Source organism: Anas platyrhynchos, chromosome 10 (assembly GCF_047663525.1).
Source record: "Anas platyrhynchos isolate ZD024472 breed Pekin duck chromosome 10, IASCAAS_PekinDuck_T2T, whole genome shotgun sequence".
In the NCBI taxonomy this organism is placed as follows: Eukaryota; Metazoa; Chordata; class Aves; order Anseriformes; family Anatidae; genus Anas; species Anas platyrhynchos.
The window spans coordinates 8,419,302-8,438,323 of NC_092596.1; the positions used below are offsets into that span (position 1 = coordinate 8,419,302).

The 19,022-nt window shown below is 56.0% G+C and overlaps 1 protein-coding gene across 4 annotated transcripts; it reads right to left on the reverse strand.

Annotated features, from left to right (window-relative positions):
* Nucleotides 1-7,153: 7,153 nt before the first annotated feature.
* Nucleotides 7,154-18,742, reverse strand: SPRY3 (sprouty RTK signaling antagonist 3). 4 transcript variants are annotated; one of them, XM_038184479.2, is made up of 2 exons: nt 18,688-18,742; nt 7,154-13,843 (listed from the first exon to the last, which is right to left on the reverse strand). In XM_038184479.2, exon 2 carries the CDS (start codon nt 13,794-13,796, stop codon nt 12,873-12,875), a length of 924 nt encoding a protein of 307 aa, XP_038040407.2. In that variant the 5' UTR covers nt 13,797-13,843; nt 18,688-18,742; the 3' UTR covers nt 7,154-12,872. The 4 variants fall into 4 exon arrangements, with proteins under 4 accessions (XP_038040407.2, XP_038040408.2, XP_027312158.2 ...); XM_038184480.2 differs by lacking the exon at nt 18,688-18,742 and adding an exon at nt 18,191-18,624; XM_027456357.3 differs by lacking the exon at nt 18,688-18,742 and adding an exon at nt 16,907-18,162.
* Between the last annotated feature and the right edge of the window lie 280 nt (nt 18,743-19,022).

Genomic DNA, 19,022 nt, shown 5'->3' on the forward strand with positions numbered 1-19,022 from the left:
TAAAGAAGAGATGCCTCTGCACATCCACAGGTGCTGGATGCTCTGTTCATTTTCTTGCTCTCTTTCCCTTTCTTTCTCAAGTTGGTCTTCATGTGCTTGAGGAACTGAGGCACAATTAGTAAAATGCCCCCCCTCCCCAAAAAAATACCAGGTTTCATGAGGTCCCATATACACCCACCCCAGGTAAGCCATGATTGTGCTCATGCCAGGTACAAAAAAGGGCATTTTTCCCCTTATTTATCCTCAGTTTCATTCAGCCCATTTCTTTCCCTCTGAAACATGGTGGGCTTTTAGCTTGGGCACTGGGGGTGGGGGGGGGTATTTGATTTTTAATGCTTACTTATTTATTTTTGACATTGCACAGGCCATTCCAGCACCCGCTTTATCTCCAGTGATCTTTGACCCCTGAATGTCAGGAGTTCAATCTGGTACGTTCCACTCTTTGCCCCCACTTAATTCTTTTTTAGCTGCTCGGCCTTTGAAACCTGGTGCCATATGCCAGCCCAAAAGAGCCCTGATCAATACCAGGGGACCGCGTCCCTGTGACCTTGCAACCTGCACCGTAAAGGGCAGAGGGCAGAGCAGAGCGTTGGCCATGTTTTCATTACGAGATTTCAGCTGTGGTTGTCGGAGGGGGAGGGAGAGCCTTTCTGTCTCACTTTCTTTCTTGCTTTCTTTTCATGAAATTTAGCCCAGCTGGGACAGCAGCGCTCCTGGCTGCTTGTCGGCTCCTCTGCTTCACTTAATGAAAGTGAGCGAGAGAACCGCTGCAAATCGAGATGCCCGAGAAGTCAGAATGGAAAGATCAGCAGCACATCTTGGTGGAAGAAAGGGACTATTTGTGTCTGTCCTTTTCAGATATCCAGGGCGCTTTTGGGGTGCAAAGTCTCGATGGCCCTTTTAATGAAAGGACCCATGAAAAATTGCTTGGTCCGCACAGAAGAGCCCTGGAGACGTTGAAAAGCAGGCACACAATTTCTCCCCCCAAAAGCTCAACCTTGTGCACAGCCAAGCCTCTGCCCAAAGGATGGGTCTGTAGGGAGATGCTGGGGGTGGCCAGCTGTCCCTGCAACCCACATTTCAAGTGTGGGGCAATGTGTGGGGTTGTGTGAACCTCACCTACACAGGGGACACAAGTCAAGGGCCACCGCATTTCAAAGCCACCCCTTTTTCACAGACCCAAGGCGCTGTGCATCTGTTTTCACAGGTGTCCGGAGGAGCAGGATGGGACAGGGCCAAACCCTTGAGCAGCAACACCTGGAGAGGGCCAGTGGGGTGATTTGCGTGGCATGGTTTTGGCTGCTGGCTGATGAGTTTAATTCCTGGCGTTATCATGACCACCCAACCCAGCCACATGCAGACCTGCCCTTCTCACCTTTGCTTCCACATCTCTGCAGAGGGAGGAATGTGCCAAGCTCTGCAGGACACTGACTCCCATCATGACAGCACTTCTGCCCAACCCTCTCCGTTTGGGGCCAGTGGTTTCTCTAGGCCTGTTAGGGGGCATTTTTGAGCTGAGCTGAGTTGCAAACTTCCCCCTTACCCTAAATACCCAAAGACCCATGCGGTGAAAACGTCCTGGCTCTCCCCAAGGTGTCTGGGATATTCCCTGAGGCTGGAGAGCCAGGAGCTCCCCATTTTTCATGGCACCGTGACCCAAGAGTTTGTCCAAGGACAGGGACGATGGGACGTTTAATAATTTTGATTGAGTGCACAGTACCCATGGGTGGCAAGGGGAGCTGATACCCCAGACAGAGGGCACTGCTGCGCACCATCTAATTAACCCTTCTGACTGCTTCGATTAAAAATAAAGGGGCCTCCAGGTCCCTGCTGGAGTGGCCTATTTTACGTGTGCATCTCCTTGGTTTTGCCTCAGCATATGATGTTCAGGAGGCGGTTATTTCAGGAAAGGTACGCTATAGATAACTGATCCGCCAGCCAGGTGTCATGTTCCTTCATTTATTTTCAATTACTTTGTCTCATTAGCTCCGGTGAGAATTGCCTGGTGTCAATTCATTTGGTCACCTCCGCGCCTGCCGCACCTCTCCGGAGGCACTTCTCCAGCGTGGTGTGATCTCTCCCTGGGGGACACTGTTACAAAACAGCTCTGCTTCTCTTTCAGCTTCATCTCGTTCTCATCCTCCAGGCCACCCCCAGCTTCCTGCCCCTTCTCTGGGACACACGGAGTTTCTGGAGAAATGCTGTGACCAGGCAAGAAACCAAGTCCCTGGGGTGCGAGCCACCCCTCTGCTCCTCAGGGTGCTCATCGCAGCGATAAGCAAGGGAAGCAGCGGTGCCAGCATGCTCAGGCTGCAAAGGTTTCCTGCAAACCTCCTCCCCAGGCACATCTGGCTGTCGTTACTGACCAGGTGGCCAGTGCAAGGCCCCTGGACCTGCTCTGTCCTTTGCCTCATTGCTCTGAAACTCATTTGACTCCTCATCTGCGGAACACTTTGCCAGCTCAGGGGTTTGTGTGCAAGAAGTGGAGTTTGTGTGCAAGAAGTGAAGTTTGTGTGCAAGCAACAAGGGGGCTTGTGCTGTTGGGGGCGGGGGTTCCTTTACATTTCATGGGGAATGCTCTCAGGCAGAGCTGTCAGGATGAAGGTGGGAACCCAGGACCTCCTGGACCCTCATTTCAGTTTCCACGTGTTGCGCACACACATACATGCAGAGCTGCCTCCATGCGCTCAGTGCAAAGCCCCCTTCTCCTGGCCAACAACCACGGTCACCCTTTTATCTGGGGCAGCACTGTGTGCCTGCAGATCTGACCCAACGATGCGCCAAAGCCATCAGAGCTTCAGGGTAAGGTGGTTGATGCAGGAAGGCTCAGGGCTCATCCTGCTGCTTGCATGGACTCTCTTTTTAGCCTTTTTCTCCTTCCCACTGACACCAACACCATGCTGTGTCCCTCCAGCTTCTCGTCCCTCTACAGCCCAGCACAGATGTCCATCCATCTGTGCCCACCCCAGCCCTAGCTCCATGAAACAAGGTGGGGACAACTGCTGGGACAGACAGCGCCATGCAGAGGAATGGGGACACTCCTGGCAGGAGGAGGTGCCAATGCCATTCCAGATGTGTCTGGAAGAGCCAAGCCAGCCAGTCTCCCTCGAGCCACAGATTCTTCCTGCTATCTGACACAGAGCTTTGTGATCAAAGCCCTCCAAACCCAAATTCCCAGATGACAGGGGAAGTCCAGACCCGGAGTTTAGGTCTAGTTGCTCCTCTAGCTGAACCCACGGCGGGTTCTCACGGTGGACCACCATGAAATACCCTTGTGCTTGGTTACAGCACTGGGCACCTTTTTACCTGCCAGAGCTGCTCTCTGAGCATGATCTGAGCCATCCCTGGCATGTCCCCACTCCTTCTGGCACCGCTGAGCTGGCAGGGCTGGTGGCATGGGCTGCTCGTCTGCCTGCTCACTGTCAGCAGCATGGCCAGCTCGGCGCTGATGGTGACAGCAGCAGGGACCAAGAAGGGCATGATGTAATTTTCAGATCCGTCGGGGAGTTTTCAGCAGCGATGGCTGGAAAAAAACAGCATTTTCCTTGTGAAAAAGGGCACATTCACTCTGGTTTCAATGAGAAAGAAATAAATAGAAAGCCTGGTAGTGACTGTCCTTAATTGATTAGTCATTTCTGCAGATGATAATTGCACATCAAAAGACAGAGATCCTACTGTTTCATGCAAATGTCCTTACGAATAACAGCAAGGCACAGGGGAAGTGGGTACAGGAAATAAATCCTTTAAGAATCTGCCCAGGAGAATTTACAGTTTGAGGTTCATTTCGGGAAGACAGTTGTGCCCTGAACATGCCTGGAAGAAATATCCTCAATCTCCCGAGCATCTGAAACATGGAGAGAGAGGAGGCCACAGGAGTGTCCACCGGCCTGGAGAAAGCATTGCTTCTTCAGGCCCCAGTGGGGAACTTCACAGTAGCGTTGGCTGATGAGCCAGGGTTTGAGACCTTCACTGCTACTCATGCAGCAACCCCCAGTGCGGGGTCCTTCCCACACACTGCAGTTTCCTGAGCTCTTTGACCTGTGTCTGGCGTGTCCAGTCCCACTTCTTCTCCCCGGGCTGTCACATCTGGGACACCAGCTGAACCGCCATCTCCGAGGCTCCTATGAGAACCTCCGTGCTCATTTAATTATTTCAGTGAAGCTGCTAGCCCTGGTGTCTGGCAAAAGAGGCTTGTGAGCATGACTCAGTCAGCCTCCAAAAGCAGCAGCGAAAAACAAGAATCTGCTGTGAGCTGCATCTTGATTTTTTTAAGCCAACCTCGTGATGTTTTGCAGGGCCAAACTATGGGTCTGTAATATTAGGACAGTGCCATAAACTGCAGGCATTTTGGGGTGCTCATAAGCAAACTGGCCATTTTGCAAAAGGACCGTGGCACATTGCCATCTCTGGGGACATGGAGACCCTCTTGCTTGTAGGGAGCAAGCCCTTCTGCATCTTCAGGGCTGCAGTCTCAGCACGGGAGAGTATTCTGCAGGTGTTATCTCTTGTTTGGGCTATTTCAGACATTCCCAGCTGCCCTTCACTGCTCCAGGTGAATCCCAGCCCCATGATCTCCCCAGGGCCCCATATCCCAGAGTTTGCTGAGCAGTTGTAGGCAAAGCAGACCTGGGGGCGTTGTCAGATTGTGCTCTCATATCTGCTCGGACCCAAGCAGCGTTTACTTCTTCAGGCCAGAGCAGTGGCCAGGGGTCTACGGAACAATAAGCTGCCCTCAGCCCTATGTGGAGGATGACTATGGAAGACCTAGGAGGTGTTTGTGATTGTGGAGAAGCCATTCTGCAAATTCCTCCAGCCTAAGCTTCTACTGTGTGGTCCCTACAGCCCATGATGACAGCCGGGAACTAGATTTGACCTTCCACCTCACCCTATCCAGCCCTGTATGCCCAGCTTCCTAAATGCATATCACCTTCAGCATGAGGGTTAAAAAGAGCTGGCATTCAAGTACCCCTTCCTCTCCTCCTCACCCTGACAGATGAAGTCACCGGCAGCGTTTAGGATCCGCAGGTGCAGCCGAATTCCCCTGCCGACCCGCGGGAGCAGCAGCCAGGCTCAGATCCGCTACCTCCAGACGTCCGTCGCGGAGGGCTGTTGAGAGCTCCTTCCCCTTTTGTAGTCAGTGAAGAGAAATAGGCACTTTCAGGGCATGAGTCATCTGACCTATTTAGCCATCTTAGGAAGAGATGAATGAGTCCTTAAGAGGGCTTGTTTCTTTCCGCTGTCTAGACAGCCAACCTCTCGCCTGCAGACACCTACCCTTGCTCTCCAGGCTGGGGAGGGCTGCTGGCTTCTGGTGGGTTTCCAGTTCAAGCAGAGCATTGGGTCACGCCTGGATATCCAGGAGAGACTTGAGATTGGGCCAGCTTTGCTCCCTCAGACGACAAGGGAAGATTTCAACGCCAAAAGGGTGGAAACCCACTCCCGTTCTGCCTCCAGGGGAGGACTTCATGGGCATAGGACTGCATGGCACGGGCCCGCTCAGGTCTGGACGCCATCTGGCCGTGTTAGCCAAGAGAATGTGGTTCATTATTCTCAGCTAAGCCAACAAGAGTGACTCAGCCCCTCTGGTGGCACAGCTACGTGTCCGTGTCCCACACAGCCCCACCAGCCGGCCCATGGCGCTGGGCCTGGCAGCGTGCGCCATGGTGCGCTTGGGCCTGCGGGGCCTTGGTCTGCACAGGGGTGCAAAGCACCAAGGACTGAAGTTTAAATGATGGCCATGACTCTGAGATTCCTGGGACTATCATGAATTTCTGTGTGCAAGGGAAGGGAAGTGTCTTAAGTAAGCAATTACAAGCTTTTTACAGTCTGTGGACCTGTGCTTCTCTGTTAATCTGGCGTTAGGGCTCAGGTCCTGAGCTTTCCTTCAGCTTTCCTCTCTGATTTACAGATCAGAAAGATCTGTAGATGCCAGTAGGATTGGTGGCGTGAAGTGATAGGGACAGATTAGGCTTGGGAAGGTGGAACTACACAAACCAAAAAAGCTACAGCATATTTTTTTTAAAAAAAGCTATGCATCTAGGAACAAAACTGGTTGGCTGTGTCTAAGAATGAGGGACTCTGTCAATGAAATGAGGCAATGGGTGACAAATGGCCCAAAGTCATCTTTTGTTTTAGAAGCAGGGGAAGAGTGAGTCACAGCAGGGATTGGACTCAGATCTGTCCTCCAAAGCCCTGAAGCAAATCCCAAATGCTGTGGCTGAGGCCTTGGCACATGTTTTGGAAAGCACACTGTGGCACCAGAGATGGTACAAAGAGGACTCCAAAACCAATGAAACAGACTGAGAAAAGGCTTTATGGTGTGAGGCTTGGAGAATGCAAGCTTTTAGTGAAGCACAAAGGTTGAGAGGGGTCTTGAGCACAGCAAAACCATCCTGTGGAAGAGACAGGGTCAAGGGCTGGGCGCTGAAGCCAGGGAGTTCAGGCAGGGCTAAGGGAAGTGCCACTATCTGTGGGCTTCATTGGCCACTGAGTCTATAAGAAAGGGCCTCATGCTCTGGGAGTGCCTGAATAAAGACCCAGCATCTGCGTGGCAGGGGAGCTCCAGGCGAACAGAAGATACCCTTGAGCCAAGAAGTTGTTACTGGGCTCTGCACATGCAGAGGCATTTAACACTGGCCTGTAGTGTGCAGGCAGATCCGGGCACACGTCTGCTCCAGCAGCTGCTGGTGCTGTGGCACAGATTTGTCCCTCTGAGGCCAAACACATCACTGAGGTGCCTTCTGCAGCCGGTGGGGAGAGACAGCTATGGACAAGCCACAGTTCCTCCTGCTGATGTCCACTGCCCTGTGGCACCACCCCAGCTCTCCTGGCAGCAGAAGAGGCTTTAGAGATGTGTCGTGGTGACCAAAATCCCCCAGATCTCAGCGATTTCTTACCTCACTCCCTCCTTTTGCTGCCCAGGAACCCACCCTGCCTCAAGGATCTGGGCCATTCACAGCAAGGAAGCACTCACTGAGATTCATGAGGTTTTTTTAAGCAGCAGAAGGGTTCCCAGGGGAGATGTTGGAAAGCCCAGACCAATCCCCACCACCACCCATCCCATGCCAGCAGTGCCCATGCAGAGCCAGCACCTGTTAAGAGCCCTTCCAAAGCCTGAGTCATGCCCTGGCCGCCATGAAGACAAGAAGACACGTTCAAAATTAATATATATTTTTATTGAATATTTGCTCTAAGTGGGCTTGTGAAGCCACCCATAGAATTACTTCTTTCATCTCAGCAGTGGTTCAGTAACAGTTATTAGCTTTGCAAGAGAAGAAAACCAAACAGAAGGGGGTGCATTAAAATAAATAGGTTATTTTTTCTTATCTTTAAAATAAACTTTTGAAATAAATACTTTGTGTTTTTTTTTTTTTTTTTTAATTTTATTTTTTTTTCCCCTTAAAAGGTACAAGAGTATTGTCAAAAAACAGCCATCAGGTTATAAACATGTATTATACCTTATAGAAAGGAACCCGAATAAAGGCAGCCGGGGAGGGACCTCTTTATACACTGTACAGAATGCCTTTGTACCAATTAAACGGAGAAGGAGAGGCTTCGGTTCTTGGTACGAGGCCCTCCTTTGAAGCCAAGGGGACCCGTCTTCTCGGGAGAACTTTGTGCTGAGGACCCCTCACCTGGGGAGGCAGGGGGCTGCCTGTCCACCGAGCATCACGAAGCCCTGGGGGAGCCCTTGGGAGGAGATGGGCAGAGGAGAAGGGGAGGGGAAGGGGGAAAGGGGCTCCAGGCAGGGAAGGAAGGGACCAGCCCTGCCAGCTCCAGGGGGTCCACGACACCAGGGAGGGTTTGGTCCTGCTGAGGCCCTTTGGGTGCTGCAGGAAGGTGCAGCAGGATGGAGACCCAGTGTGATCCCTCTGCCCCTGCAGCCCGGTGCTTCCCCTGGCTCAGCACTGGGACATTCACCGTGCCCCTAAGGGGTATTTGTTCTCTCCCCATCCATCCAACACCTCTCCAGCCTGCGGGTCCTTGCGGGGCACCTTTCAGCACCCTGGACTATGTCCTCAGGAGATTCTTCTGTGACAAGCACCCCAGGAAGACTAAGCCTCGCCTGGGCAGGTTCCCGCTCTGGGGGCAAAGAGCGGTTACTAGAAGGAGACAGAGCTTGCAAGAGATCCCGATGCTCACTGAGGAGTACCCCAAAGCATGCTGAGCCCAAAGGAGAGCACAGCTCAGGTTCAGATCCCAACCAGCAACACACAACTGCTGCGAGCATCCTGCAGGAGTGGGCTCCGTGGGCTCCCCGAAAGGAGGCTAGCCTCACCTGGAGCCTACTAAAGACCACGAATGGGCTTTGGGGTGGGGAGTAGGGGGTACATCCTTCTCTACTTTCCTCACATGCTGATCACAAAAAAAAAAATGGACCTTCCAATATTCAATGCAGCCTCAAAACACCCACGGACCAGAGAGAGCGACCTAACAGAGCAGATGCTGGAAACAAGGCTGGGGCATGGCGCGCTCCCCCCCGGGCCAGCTCCTCTCACCCTGCCGCTCACCCCTCTTTATTGCACTAAAGCAGCTGTCCACAAACTGTAATTTTGTGCTTTGGCATCTTTCATCCGGTGACACTTCCCCACCAGTCTTTGGGATCATACTTGAGGATGGGGAAGAGCCAACTCAACAGGATTTTATAGGGATATGAGAACACAATCCCAAAGAGCTTCCCTCCCCCAAACCCAACTCTACAATTTTATTTATTTTTTTTGAGGGATGATCCTTGGCTGCCAGCTGCTGCTTTGATGCGAGGCACCGAGGTTTCTCAGGGGTAGGTGGCAACCTGAGCAACAGCCCAAGGAGCACCTCTGCCCTTCCACCAGGAGGGCTGGAGGAGCTGGCATGGGATGGAGTCTTTACCCTGGTCCCCAGTGACCTCTCCTCAACAGTGTCCATACATTTACCAGTACTGAAGGAGGGGAGCGGGGCTGGGGGAATGGCACAGAGCAAGCACCATCAGGAGTCTTTGGAGATCCGGATGGGAAGAGCAGAGCAGGGGGAGCTCAGGTCCTGCTCAGCAGCTCCTGCCCTGCCTCCTGCTCCTTTGGCACCTGAGTCTCTCCTTCCTTAAATTCGCCCTAACATGTTTCTTGGAAAAGGAGCCCACGACCAGCACAGACACACAGAGTGGAGAAACGCTCTCTTACGAAGCAGATCCATCCTTGTCGGGCCACAGGGGTGCAGGGGAAACAGAGGACTTGACATGTGATTCCCCCAAAAGAAAACCAGAAAAGACACGTTGGGACAGAGAGAAACCCAAACTGTCGGGACAAGCAGCTGCAAACAAACATCTGGAGCAGATGTTATCTGACTCATTACAGGGTGGGGCAGGAAAGGGGCTCACAATTCCAACCAAAATTGGAGTCCTCTCGAAAAGGGAAACCAAACTATCTGGCAGCCAGAGATGGGGAAGGAGCAGGATGGATCTGGTCTAAAGACATTAGGAAAAGCTCAGGAGGGAAAACAAAAAAAAAATAATAAATGATCAGAGGCTGCCCACAGCCTTCCTGACACCAGAAGAGCTCAGAGACCCAGAGCTGCCCTCCTCTGAGAGCTTTTGGCAAATCCCAACCTGTCTTTTCTGCTGGGGTGAAGTAATGGGAGCTCCTCGAGGCCCCTCCAGATGAGCGTGAAGCAGTAACCCCGCACGAAGCCTCCACGAACAGGGTAGGACCAGACAGCCCTGAACATTTCCAGCCCATATAACTATAAGACCTGGATGTGGCTCCGCATTTTACCCTCAACACAGCCAAACCGGGCCCTGCATGGCCTGACAGCCCTCCGTGCCCACCTGGGGCTCCCTTCCTGTCATTGCCCATCTGCGTGCCCCATTTTCCATACAATATATCTCACAGACTTGGCATTTCTTGCAGATCAGACGTCCAAGAGACCTGGCCGGACTCCCTAGCCCTGCGCCCAGGCTGTGGCATGGTTCCCTATGGGAAATGGGACTTCCGCACCGACCCAGAAAAAAAGCCCATTAAGCAGAAGGCATCCTGGCCTCTTATCAATCCCAGCAGGCAAATTTGCTGCAGTTGTAGTGCAGGGCTCCACCTCGCCAGGCTGGTGCCAAGCTGAACTGGCGCTGAGGAGCTGGTATCTGGACAGCCATCTCCTCATCCGGCAGCTCCAGCACCTGGGGGAGGTCACCCCGTGCTTGCATGACTTGGGAGGCCGTGAAAATGATGAAGCTTCACATGTTGAGTCATTCCACCATCAGGAGAGGAAGCAATGAATTGCAAAGATACAGAGGTGGTAACTAAATTTACAAGACGGCTCCATTTAAAAAGGAGGAGAAAAAAAAATATATCAAAGTGGAGCAAGTTGGAAAATTCTGTTCATTAGTTTTCTTCTAAAAGTTTCAATGAACTATTTCACATTCTCATTGAAGTGAGACGGTTCAAATCCTCAATGAGAAAAAAAAAAGGGGGGGGAGGGAGAGATTTTTACCCTAAAAAGATTTACACTTTCTAGGAGGAATAAGTTTAATCAGCACCAACAGAGAAGTGAACGGAGTGTTGAAAAGGAAGGGGGCCTCTTGGTGGAAGTCTCTCCCCGAAACCCTGCTTGGAAATAGGGAGCCAAGCAACTGTTGGTATATGGAAAAATACATTTGTAAAATATTTTACAACCGATGCCACCAAGATGGACTTGTCCTGTGGTGGAACAGACACCTACAGGCTATTCTCTGAGAAGGTTATTGCCTTAAAACCCGAACGGCTGGCCATGGAGGACCTGCAAACTGCACGGCCATCGTCTTCTCCCTTCTGAACACCAGGAGATCCTCACTGCAAGCCCCAGCACCACCCTGAATTCCCTACCACTCATGGAGGTGAGCTCTCCGTCTCTGGCTAGAGGAAACATCTTCCATCAGCACCCCTCAGGCTCCAGGTGAGACGAGGGTCAGGATCCCGATCGTGCCCGTAACACGTGCCCCAGGCAGAAGCTTCACGCCAGGGATGGGCTCCACCTCCCCTGCCACAAGTTCAACATCTGGGCCCCTTCGAGTCAAGGGAGTCGGGCACCGCCAGAGCACGATTTAATTAATGTTTTCAAGGGGGATGAATCACTCCCTGGAGCTGCTTTTCTCTGCAGCAGAGGGAGCTTGGATCAGACGCGGATTTTAGATAGCAAATGTATGGGAAGATGAATCCCATCGTGAATGCCTACCTCCTGGCTCGCTGCAAGCCAGCACTAAATCCTACCCCCTCTCTGCAGCCTGCAAACCTCCCTGTCCCCCTCTCCCGACTACCCAGGAACTAAAGGTCTAGGATTAGCAATAAACAGACTTGGAAATCATCTTCCAGCATGTGCAAGTGTACCAGGAAGCCAAACCTTGCATCTGGCACCATTCACAGCAGTATCATGGATATTATTAGTAATAGTCCTAGCCATCCTAACGTTATATTTATATATACAAAAATAGATCCACAGAACTCTACGGAAAGAGGTGGCTGAGTGAATGCAATGGGCAAGCCCTGGACGGCAGGGTCTCGGAGGAAGCCAAGGGAGACGTTGCATATATTTCTGCAGGGGAACCATCCGCTTCCCTCCGCACCCACACGACTTGAGGGAGGGACAGGAGGGCAGAGCCGAGCACTGGGACAGCATCCCAGCTCCTAACTTCCCCACCCCATGGCCGATGCAAGCGGAGATGGGGGTCCAGGTCCAGGAGGATCTCCCCCCAGCTGCAGCAATGGGATCGACGCTTTATCATAGCACATAAATCATGGAGCACTGGCCCTGTCTCGGGTTTCCTTCTGGTCTGCAGATGGCCCAGCCCAGGGGCTCAGTTCAGCCCCATTTCCAGTTTGCCAGCGCAGAATGCCCTCAGCAGTGACGCTGGTGGTGGCGTGGCATGCTGATGGCAAAGGAAAGCAGGGCGAGGACTCAAACGCAACCTCTGCAGGGAGGGAAGGTCAGGTTCCCATCCTTGGACATCCCGTCTGCTCTCCATTTTCCCTAACCCAAAGCAGGGTCCCCCCCCGGGGAGTTCCCCCACATCAGTGCTAAGTGGCAGGGAGAGCAGCGCTGGCTGTTGATAGTTGGGTTTAGGGACTCTTTTTAAAGTGAATTCAGTGCTGGTGGAAGGTACCAGACAGGCAGAAGGCAGATCTAGGGAACAGGATGGTGGGACAAAGCTCCTATCCCCATGGCTACTTCACCCTACCCCCAAGGACAAGCCTGTGAGGGTAGAAGGGGAGCTGCAGCATCTGCTCAGTGATGGGACAGAGCTTGGGGGGAGCACCATCCTCGCTCCCAGCCCACCGGGTCCGCATTTTGGAGGCAGCCCCTCCAGCACTGCACCTCCAGGCCTGGAGGAATGAATGGCTATTTCAAACCAGCATCTCGCTCTCCACCAAATCCCAGGGGGACCTTCCCCTCGCTGCAGCTGGGCGGGAGCCAAAAGGTTTCAAAAGCTTCCCACACCTTCCCTTCCTCTTGGAGGCAGCACAAAACGAGATGCCATCTCATTGCAGAGCTGGCTGGCATCTCCCGGTGGCTTCCAAGCAGGCAGGGAAAGCTGCTGCTGCCTGGGGGAGCCCTGCAGCACCTGGGGAAGCGGGCTGGGGGCAGGGGGAGAAGGTGGAGACCACCCATGAAAAGTGCTGGAAGGAGAGGAGGAGAAAACGAGTCCAGGCTCCTGGAGGACTCCTGCTTGGGACGCGTGGAGCCACCTCTTCCTCCCGTGGGAAGAGCCACAGCCTGCGTGCTCCTGGTGGCCGGGGGACCCTGAGTCTCGTTCCCAAGAGGAGGCGGTGGGCAGGGGGAGCGCAGCAGAGCGGAGGGAGCCAGAGGAGGAGAGGGATGAAGGGGAGAGGAGGAGGAAGAGGAATCAAGCCTGCTTCTCCTCCCCGGGAGGGTCATACCGGCTTATCCAGCGTCTTGGGGAAAGGCGTGCCGCTGGAGGAGGAGATCTTTCTGCACACCGTGTTGGTGTGGGTCTGGCAGCGGCAGCCGGGGCGTTTCAGGCCGTCGTAACCCCGCTGGCAAAGTTTGAGGCACCCCAAGGTGGGAAAGTAGCAGCAGAGGCAGGGCATGAGGAGGGAGAGGAAGCTCATGGCAGCCCAGCGGGCGCAGCAGGACCCCGGCCCGCAGGAGCAGGGGTCATCGGCGCAGGTGTCCTCGTCGTCGGTGGAGCAGTGGTAGAAGAGACCCTTGACGCAGCAGAGGCAAGTCCCATAGTCGAGGAGGCTCTCGGGGGAGCAGAGGCAGCGCTGGTTGCAGAGCCAGCAGGAGGGCAGGCTGCGGGCAGCCGTGCAGCGGGCGCACTTGCAGCGCCCGCACTCCTCGCAGATGAAGAGGTGCCCGGCGTGCAGGCTGGGCTTCTCCACCGCCCCTTTCAGCGGAGAAGATTCCTCCGGCTTCACCTCGCCAGCCCGGGGCTGCGTCCGGATGAGCGAGTGGCCCGAGTGGGACGGCGTCAGGCTGCTCAGCAGGCGCTGTTCGGAGGCGGTGGTGCTTTGGGACACGGAGCTGGCCGTGCTGGAATGGCTCATGGGTTGCTGCAGGGGTGGCATCTGGTGCTGCTGGCTGTGGCTGCGGTGCAGGTCCGGGAAGGTGGAAGACACCAGGCGGTCCTGAGGCCACTCCTGCTTGTGCGGTGGCTGCGAAAGGGACGGGTTGGAGCGGGCTTGCTGGAAGCAGGCAGCCGGCCTCTCCACGTAGTTGTTGCTGGCACGGATGGAGCGGATTTGGTCAATGGACAGGACCTGCTGGAAGTCCTCGGCGGGTGGGTCCATGGTCTCGTCGCAGCTGAGCTCAGCCACACTGGAAGAGAGCTGCATTTCCAGGAGCAAAGAGACCCTGCGGCATCAGGGCACATCTAAAAATCCTAAAACGGGGCAGGAAGACAGAGGAGAACATTTGCGTTACGTTTCATAACGAGCCCGTCCCTACAGCCCTGGAAGCAAAGGCTGAGCAGAGCTCCTGATGAAGTTATTCCCACAGCAAGCCTCAAAGTACTCCTGAGCCTGGGGAGACTTTGGCCCAGACTTTCCCAAAAAGTGGGACTGGGAGAGCTGTCCCTTGACAAAGGGGGGTGCAGCATCTCCCCGTGCTTTCCGTGTCCTTCCCGAGGAGGTTCCCCGTCCTCCTGGCAGCACTGACGGGCGCTGTCCTTCCTCCCTAGAGGAGGGGAAATGTGGAGCCGAGGCTTGTCCAGTGCCGGAGCTGGGAACAGCCATCTCCTCCAGATCAGGAGACTGCCATGAGCCAGGGGCACAGGGAAGGAGGGGAACCAAACACATTTAATTTCAAGCAAGCAACAGCAACAAATCACCGCTAATACGACATGTGCTTGGCCAGGGACTGGGACTCCCCAAGTCCTGGCATCTCCCACTGCAGTGTCCAGGTTTCCCACTTGCATCCCCATCCAGAACACCAAGGAAGGGCAAGTTTCTCCTTAACCCCACCAAAAACACAGGGTGAAGCTGGCAAAGCTGATTTAGCAGCTTGTCTTGCTCTTGCACCGAAGCTGCCATGCAAAAAAAAAAAAATGGAGCAGCAGCAGGGATGCCCTTCACTGCATGCCAGTACCCATCCAGAAGCTTTTCCCCCAACAAAATCAAGTCCAGACTTCGACGTCGGATACGTGCTCTTCGTGTGCAGCCAGCTTCCCTGGGACAAAGCCATTCTCTGGCAGATCAAACGTGTGATCCGCGGGTGACACCGATATTGTCACGGTGCCCACAGGAAGGCTGCGTTTCGGTAGGAAGCTCCCCGTGGCCAGCAGGCCAGGCGGTGGCTTTCAAGTAGGTGAGGGGCCACAGGTAGAATCTGCTCATGCAGCAGAGAGAGGCAGAGGGAAGATTGATTTTCATTAGCTAGGCTGACCTTGAAGAGCAGGGAAAAGCAAAGGCAACTTACTTCGACTGTTAAAGCAAGATCTGCCCTCTCCCATCCCCCTTCCCGGAAAGAAAAGGCAACAAATCTGCTTAGATTTGTTGTTTTTTCCTTTGCAAGGAGCCCATCCCCAAGCCGCCTGGAGCGAGATGCTCACCCCATCCAGGGCAATGCGGGCAGCGAGGGGGTCGCTCTCCCTGGCTGCCCACAGCTGGTTTGGTGCCGATTTCTGTAGCAAGGTGAGCTGAGAGGGCACGGCTGGCCCAGACAATTTTTGTGAACATGCTTCCAGGATGGGAAACAGACTCCTGTCTTCTGTTACCTGCTGCCACTGAGCACATCACCCCGAGGCTCTTGCTGAGGAGCTGGAGCCCTCCGGAGCCCTGCGGGGATGTGGCACGTCCCAGCCTGCGGATGGGACCGGGCAGGAGGGAGCAGAGCCACCTCGGTGGGGTCCTGTGTCCCCCAGATCCCATCTCAGGGGGGATCGCAGTGATTTACACCCAGTGCAGGAGGGGCTCCTCGCATCTGGGTGTCCGTCCCGTTCATCCTGGGTGCTGGGATTTGGTGGGATTTGGTGGGGTTTGGGCTTTAGGACTCCAGCCAGGCAGACGGGGCAGCTCTGGGCAGGTTCCCATGGGGGGCTTCGAGCAAGGTGTGAGCCAAAAGGAGAGAGACCAGGGACAGCGGAGGGTCCCACGGGGATGGAAAGAGTGGAACTGGGAGACTGAGAGCAGGCAAAGGGCAGACCCAGCACAGCTATGCCCAATCCTCCAGGCAAGAAGCAGAGCTCAGGAGGCACGAGAGCAGGAGGAGCAGTGCGGGGGACCCTGCAAGGTGGGGGGGGGGACAGCAGGCAGAGGGAAGCTGGCACAGAGCATTGCAGCCGGGATGCTTGGGGTCTGGGTCCTGGCCTTGGATGCAGCACCCAGGACGTGATGAGTCCGAGGAGGACCCACAGCAGGGTCCGTATGTTCCTGGACCTACAATCCCCAGATGCAGGGGTTGGGCAGAGGGGTCCCCTTCTGGGACCTGAGGGGACATGAAATGGGGGTGGAGGAGCTGTGGGTCCCCTGGCACAGCGGGATGGGGGAAGAGGGGCTGGATGAGCGGGGTGGGGACCCCACTCGCTGCTCCAGACGGAAAGCAGCCGGGCTGGGGGTCCTGCAGCAGGTCCCTGCCCTGTCCCCAAAGCACTGTCCCCGATCCCTGCCTACCTGCCCGGCCGGGGTGGGGGGGACACCGGGGCAGCGTGTCCCCAGCCTCCTCCTCCTCCTCCTCCTCCTCCTCACACCCTGCCTGCCAAGCGGGCATGCCAGCCCCGGAAACCGGGCGAGCTTTATGGCCTCCAGCAGCCCCAAACATATAAAGTTCGTGTGATAATGGGCCAGAGGAGGGGATCGTAAAAGCAAATGATTTACAGGCGCTTGGAGGCGGCTGCCTCGCCGAGCTCCCAGGTGGGAGAAGAGATGGGGAGGGGGAGGAAGGGGGGCTTCACCCACTCTCCCCAGGGTGCCCACGCGTGGCCGGGCTCCCCCCGCACCCCGCTGCCCATCCCCGCACGCACCCCACGCGGGACACCCCGAGCCCACGCACCCCGCGCTGGCTCCCGGCACCCGGTTTTCCCTATTTTTCCCCTTCTTTCCCCTCTCCCCCTCGTCCCCCCCCCACGGCCACCCCCGTCCCCCACGCGTGTCCCCCCACTCACCCCGCCGCCGCTCCATCCGCCGTGCCCGGCCGCCGCCAGCCCCCGCCGCGGGGCTGCCCCTTAGGGGCGGGCGGCGGGCATGGGCGGGGGGCACCGGCCGCCCCCCCGGCCCCGCAGCCGGGGGCAGCGAGGGAGAGCCCGGGAGGGCTGCCCGGGCCGGGTTTGTGAATGCAGGCAGCTCCCCGGAGCTCCTTGTGAATGGGGGCAGCGTGGAGGATGGGAGGGAGGGAGGGATTTATTGCTGCCCGTTAGCATCTCTCGCTCTCCCTCTCTCTTTTTTCTCTCTCTCTCTCTCTCTCTCTCTCTGCCGCTCGCCTTCCCGGAGCTGGAGCTCTTAATGCTTACCTAAGTGGCGTCATCCAGCTGAAATTGAATCGGCCCATTAGCGGTCCCCACAGAGCCCTGTGCATCCGCTCCCCAGATAATGACTGCAACAGAGCCGAGAGCTGCGGGATGCAGCAGGCGCTATTTAAACATTTCCGTCTCCTCTCTCGGGCTCCGGCACGGCCCCGCTCTCCCCGGCCCTGGTCCCCGGGGGGCTGCGGGTGGCAGATCCCAGTGCGAGCCCCCCGATCGGGCGCCGTGGCCCAGTTGGGTCGGGTTTGGCCACGGGGATCTACCCGTGCCATCAGCTCGCGATGGGCACCGTCGCCTTCTGCCCCCTCAACCCCAGCCCAGTCACCTCTTCTGGGCATCTCGGGAGCATCAGTGGAGCCTGGGTGCTGTCCACCCCTTATTCGACTAAAAAATCCAGGCTGATGCCCGAATTAGCTCCTGTGATAGAAGCTCCAAGGTTTTGGCTCCTCCACACCAGCCCCCAGCTCCCCATTCTCCCCGAAACACACCTCAGCCTCAAGGTCCTTACGGGATGGGGACTTTCTGTCCCAAACACTGCGCCCTCCCTCCTCCTGGGCACTGGGGACCCCTCGGCCCCATGCAGAGGTAACGGGACGGGGACCTCTGCACGTCGGACGGGGGCTACGGACCCAGCTGGAGCTCCCAGCCTCACTTTGTTCCCCTCGAGCCCTCCCGAATCCTTTTCTGGTGGTGTTTGTCGGCCTGGCAAACAACATCAGCAGCTCGGGGGATGCTGAGGACCCATCTCTGTGGGGCTGGGATGAAGCCAGCACAGAACCCGCTCCCCAGGGCAGGGCAGGTCCAGGTGCATGGCAGCGGGATGTGCTGGGGGGGCAGAATTGGGCACGGCACACGGGCACTAACCAGGAGGATCCCACTGCCCTCAGGTCACGCCAGCAGAAGGCCAGCAGTGACGGGGGTCTCTGCCCTCTGGTGGCCCCCAGCTGAGCCCTTCCAGGCTCATTTTGATGCTGAGCATTTCTCCACCTCCACGGGACGCCTCCAGAGGTGCTCCTCGGGGAGGGGTGAAGGCAGCCCTGAGAGCATCCCTCACCCTGGGCTCCGGGCAGAGCCTTAACACCACATCTCCACGCTCCGACCGGCCCCTCCTCTTCTCCACATCACTCCCAGCTCGGGCTTCAGAGGCACCGAAAGGACCGAGGTGCCCAAATCAACTCCCAGCGGCCGCCGGCTGGCTGCCAGCGCCTGCCTCCGAACAGCACGCGTGCGTCCTGTCCTCCCTTTCTCCCAGCCCCAATCTCTCACTCCCACCTCGAGGCGCGCGGTGATTCAGGCTTTTCCCCCCGCCGGCTCGCAGCATCCCTGGCGCAGCCCGCGTGGTGCTCAGCCCGCGTGGTGCCGCTTTATTCCTCGCCGGCTGCCGAGGGAGGGCCGAGAGGCATCGATGCGGAGATGCCGAGACAAGTGGGAGGGTGGGAAGCGGAGGGAGAATAGCAGCCTCCTGGGGAGTTATTGACCGCAGCCTCTCCGAAGAGGAGGGCTGGGAACCGGAGTGAACACGCAGAGGAGGAAAGTTGAGGGATGCTCCCGAAGGAAGGGTGTGGGACCGAGCCTCCAGCAGGTTTTAGGAGGGATTTGCGCCCTAGGGGTGGGGATGCGGACCCCTGGCCATGCAGTGCCACAACATAAAGCGTATCAGAGGATGATGCGAGACCCCCTTGGCTCTAGGATAATCTCTCCCCAGGAGTGGAGGCGAGCGGAGGATTTAGCATCCCTCCCGCAGTGCTGTGCCCGTGTCCCCAAGCTACCTGCCACAGCCAGCCAAGCCCCATCCAGGCTCCCCCGCTGGGTTGGCGTCACTCCTCCCAGCTTGAATCCACCGCCTTTTAACCCCTCAAATGCCCTTGGGGTCCTGTGCTAAGGGGTGGGGAAGAGAAGCAGCTCCCCTGAGACCTGTTCTCTGCTCTTATTTTGGAGCATCTCCTCCCGGGACAGCTGAAAGTAAAAGAAGTGGGGAGTTACCCATTTTCCCTTCCTCAACAGGAGAAAAAATAAAATAAAATAAAAAAGTGGTTTTTTGGAGATGTACAGAAACGTGCACATTTTAATGAAGGCAAAAGGGGTAAATCTGGAGCCTGAAGTA

Coding starts and splice junctions, on each gene's coding strand:
- SPRY3 (XM_038184479.2), bottom strand. CDS start 13,796: ATGCAGCTCTCTTCCAGTGTGGCTGAGCTCAGCTGCGACGAGACCATG.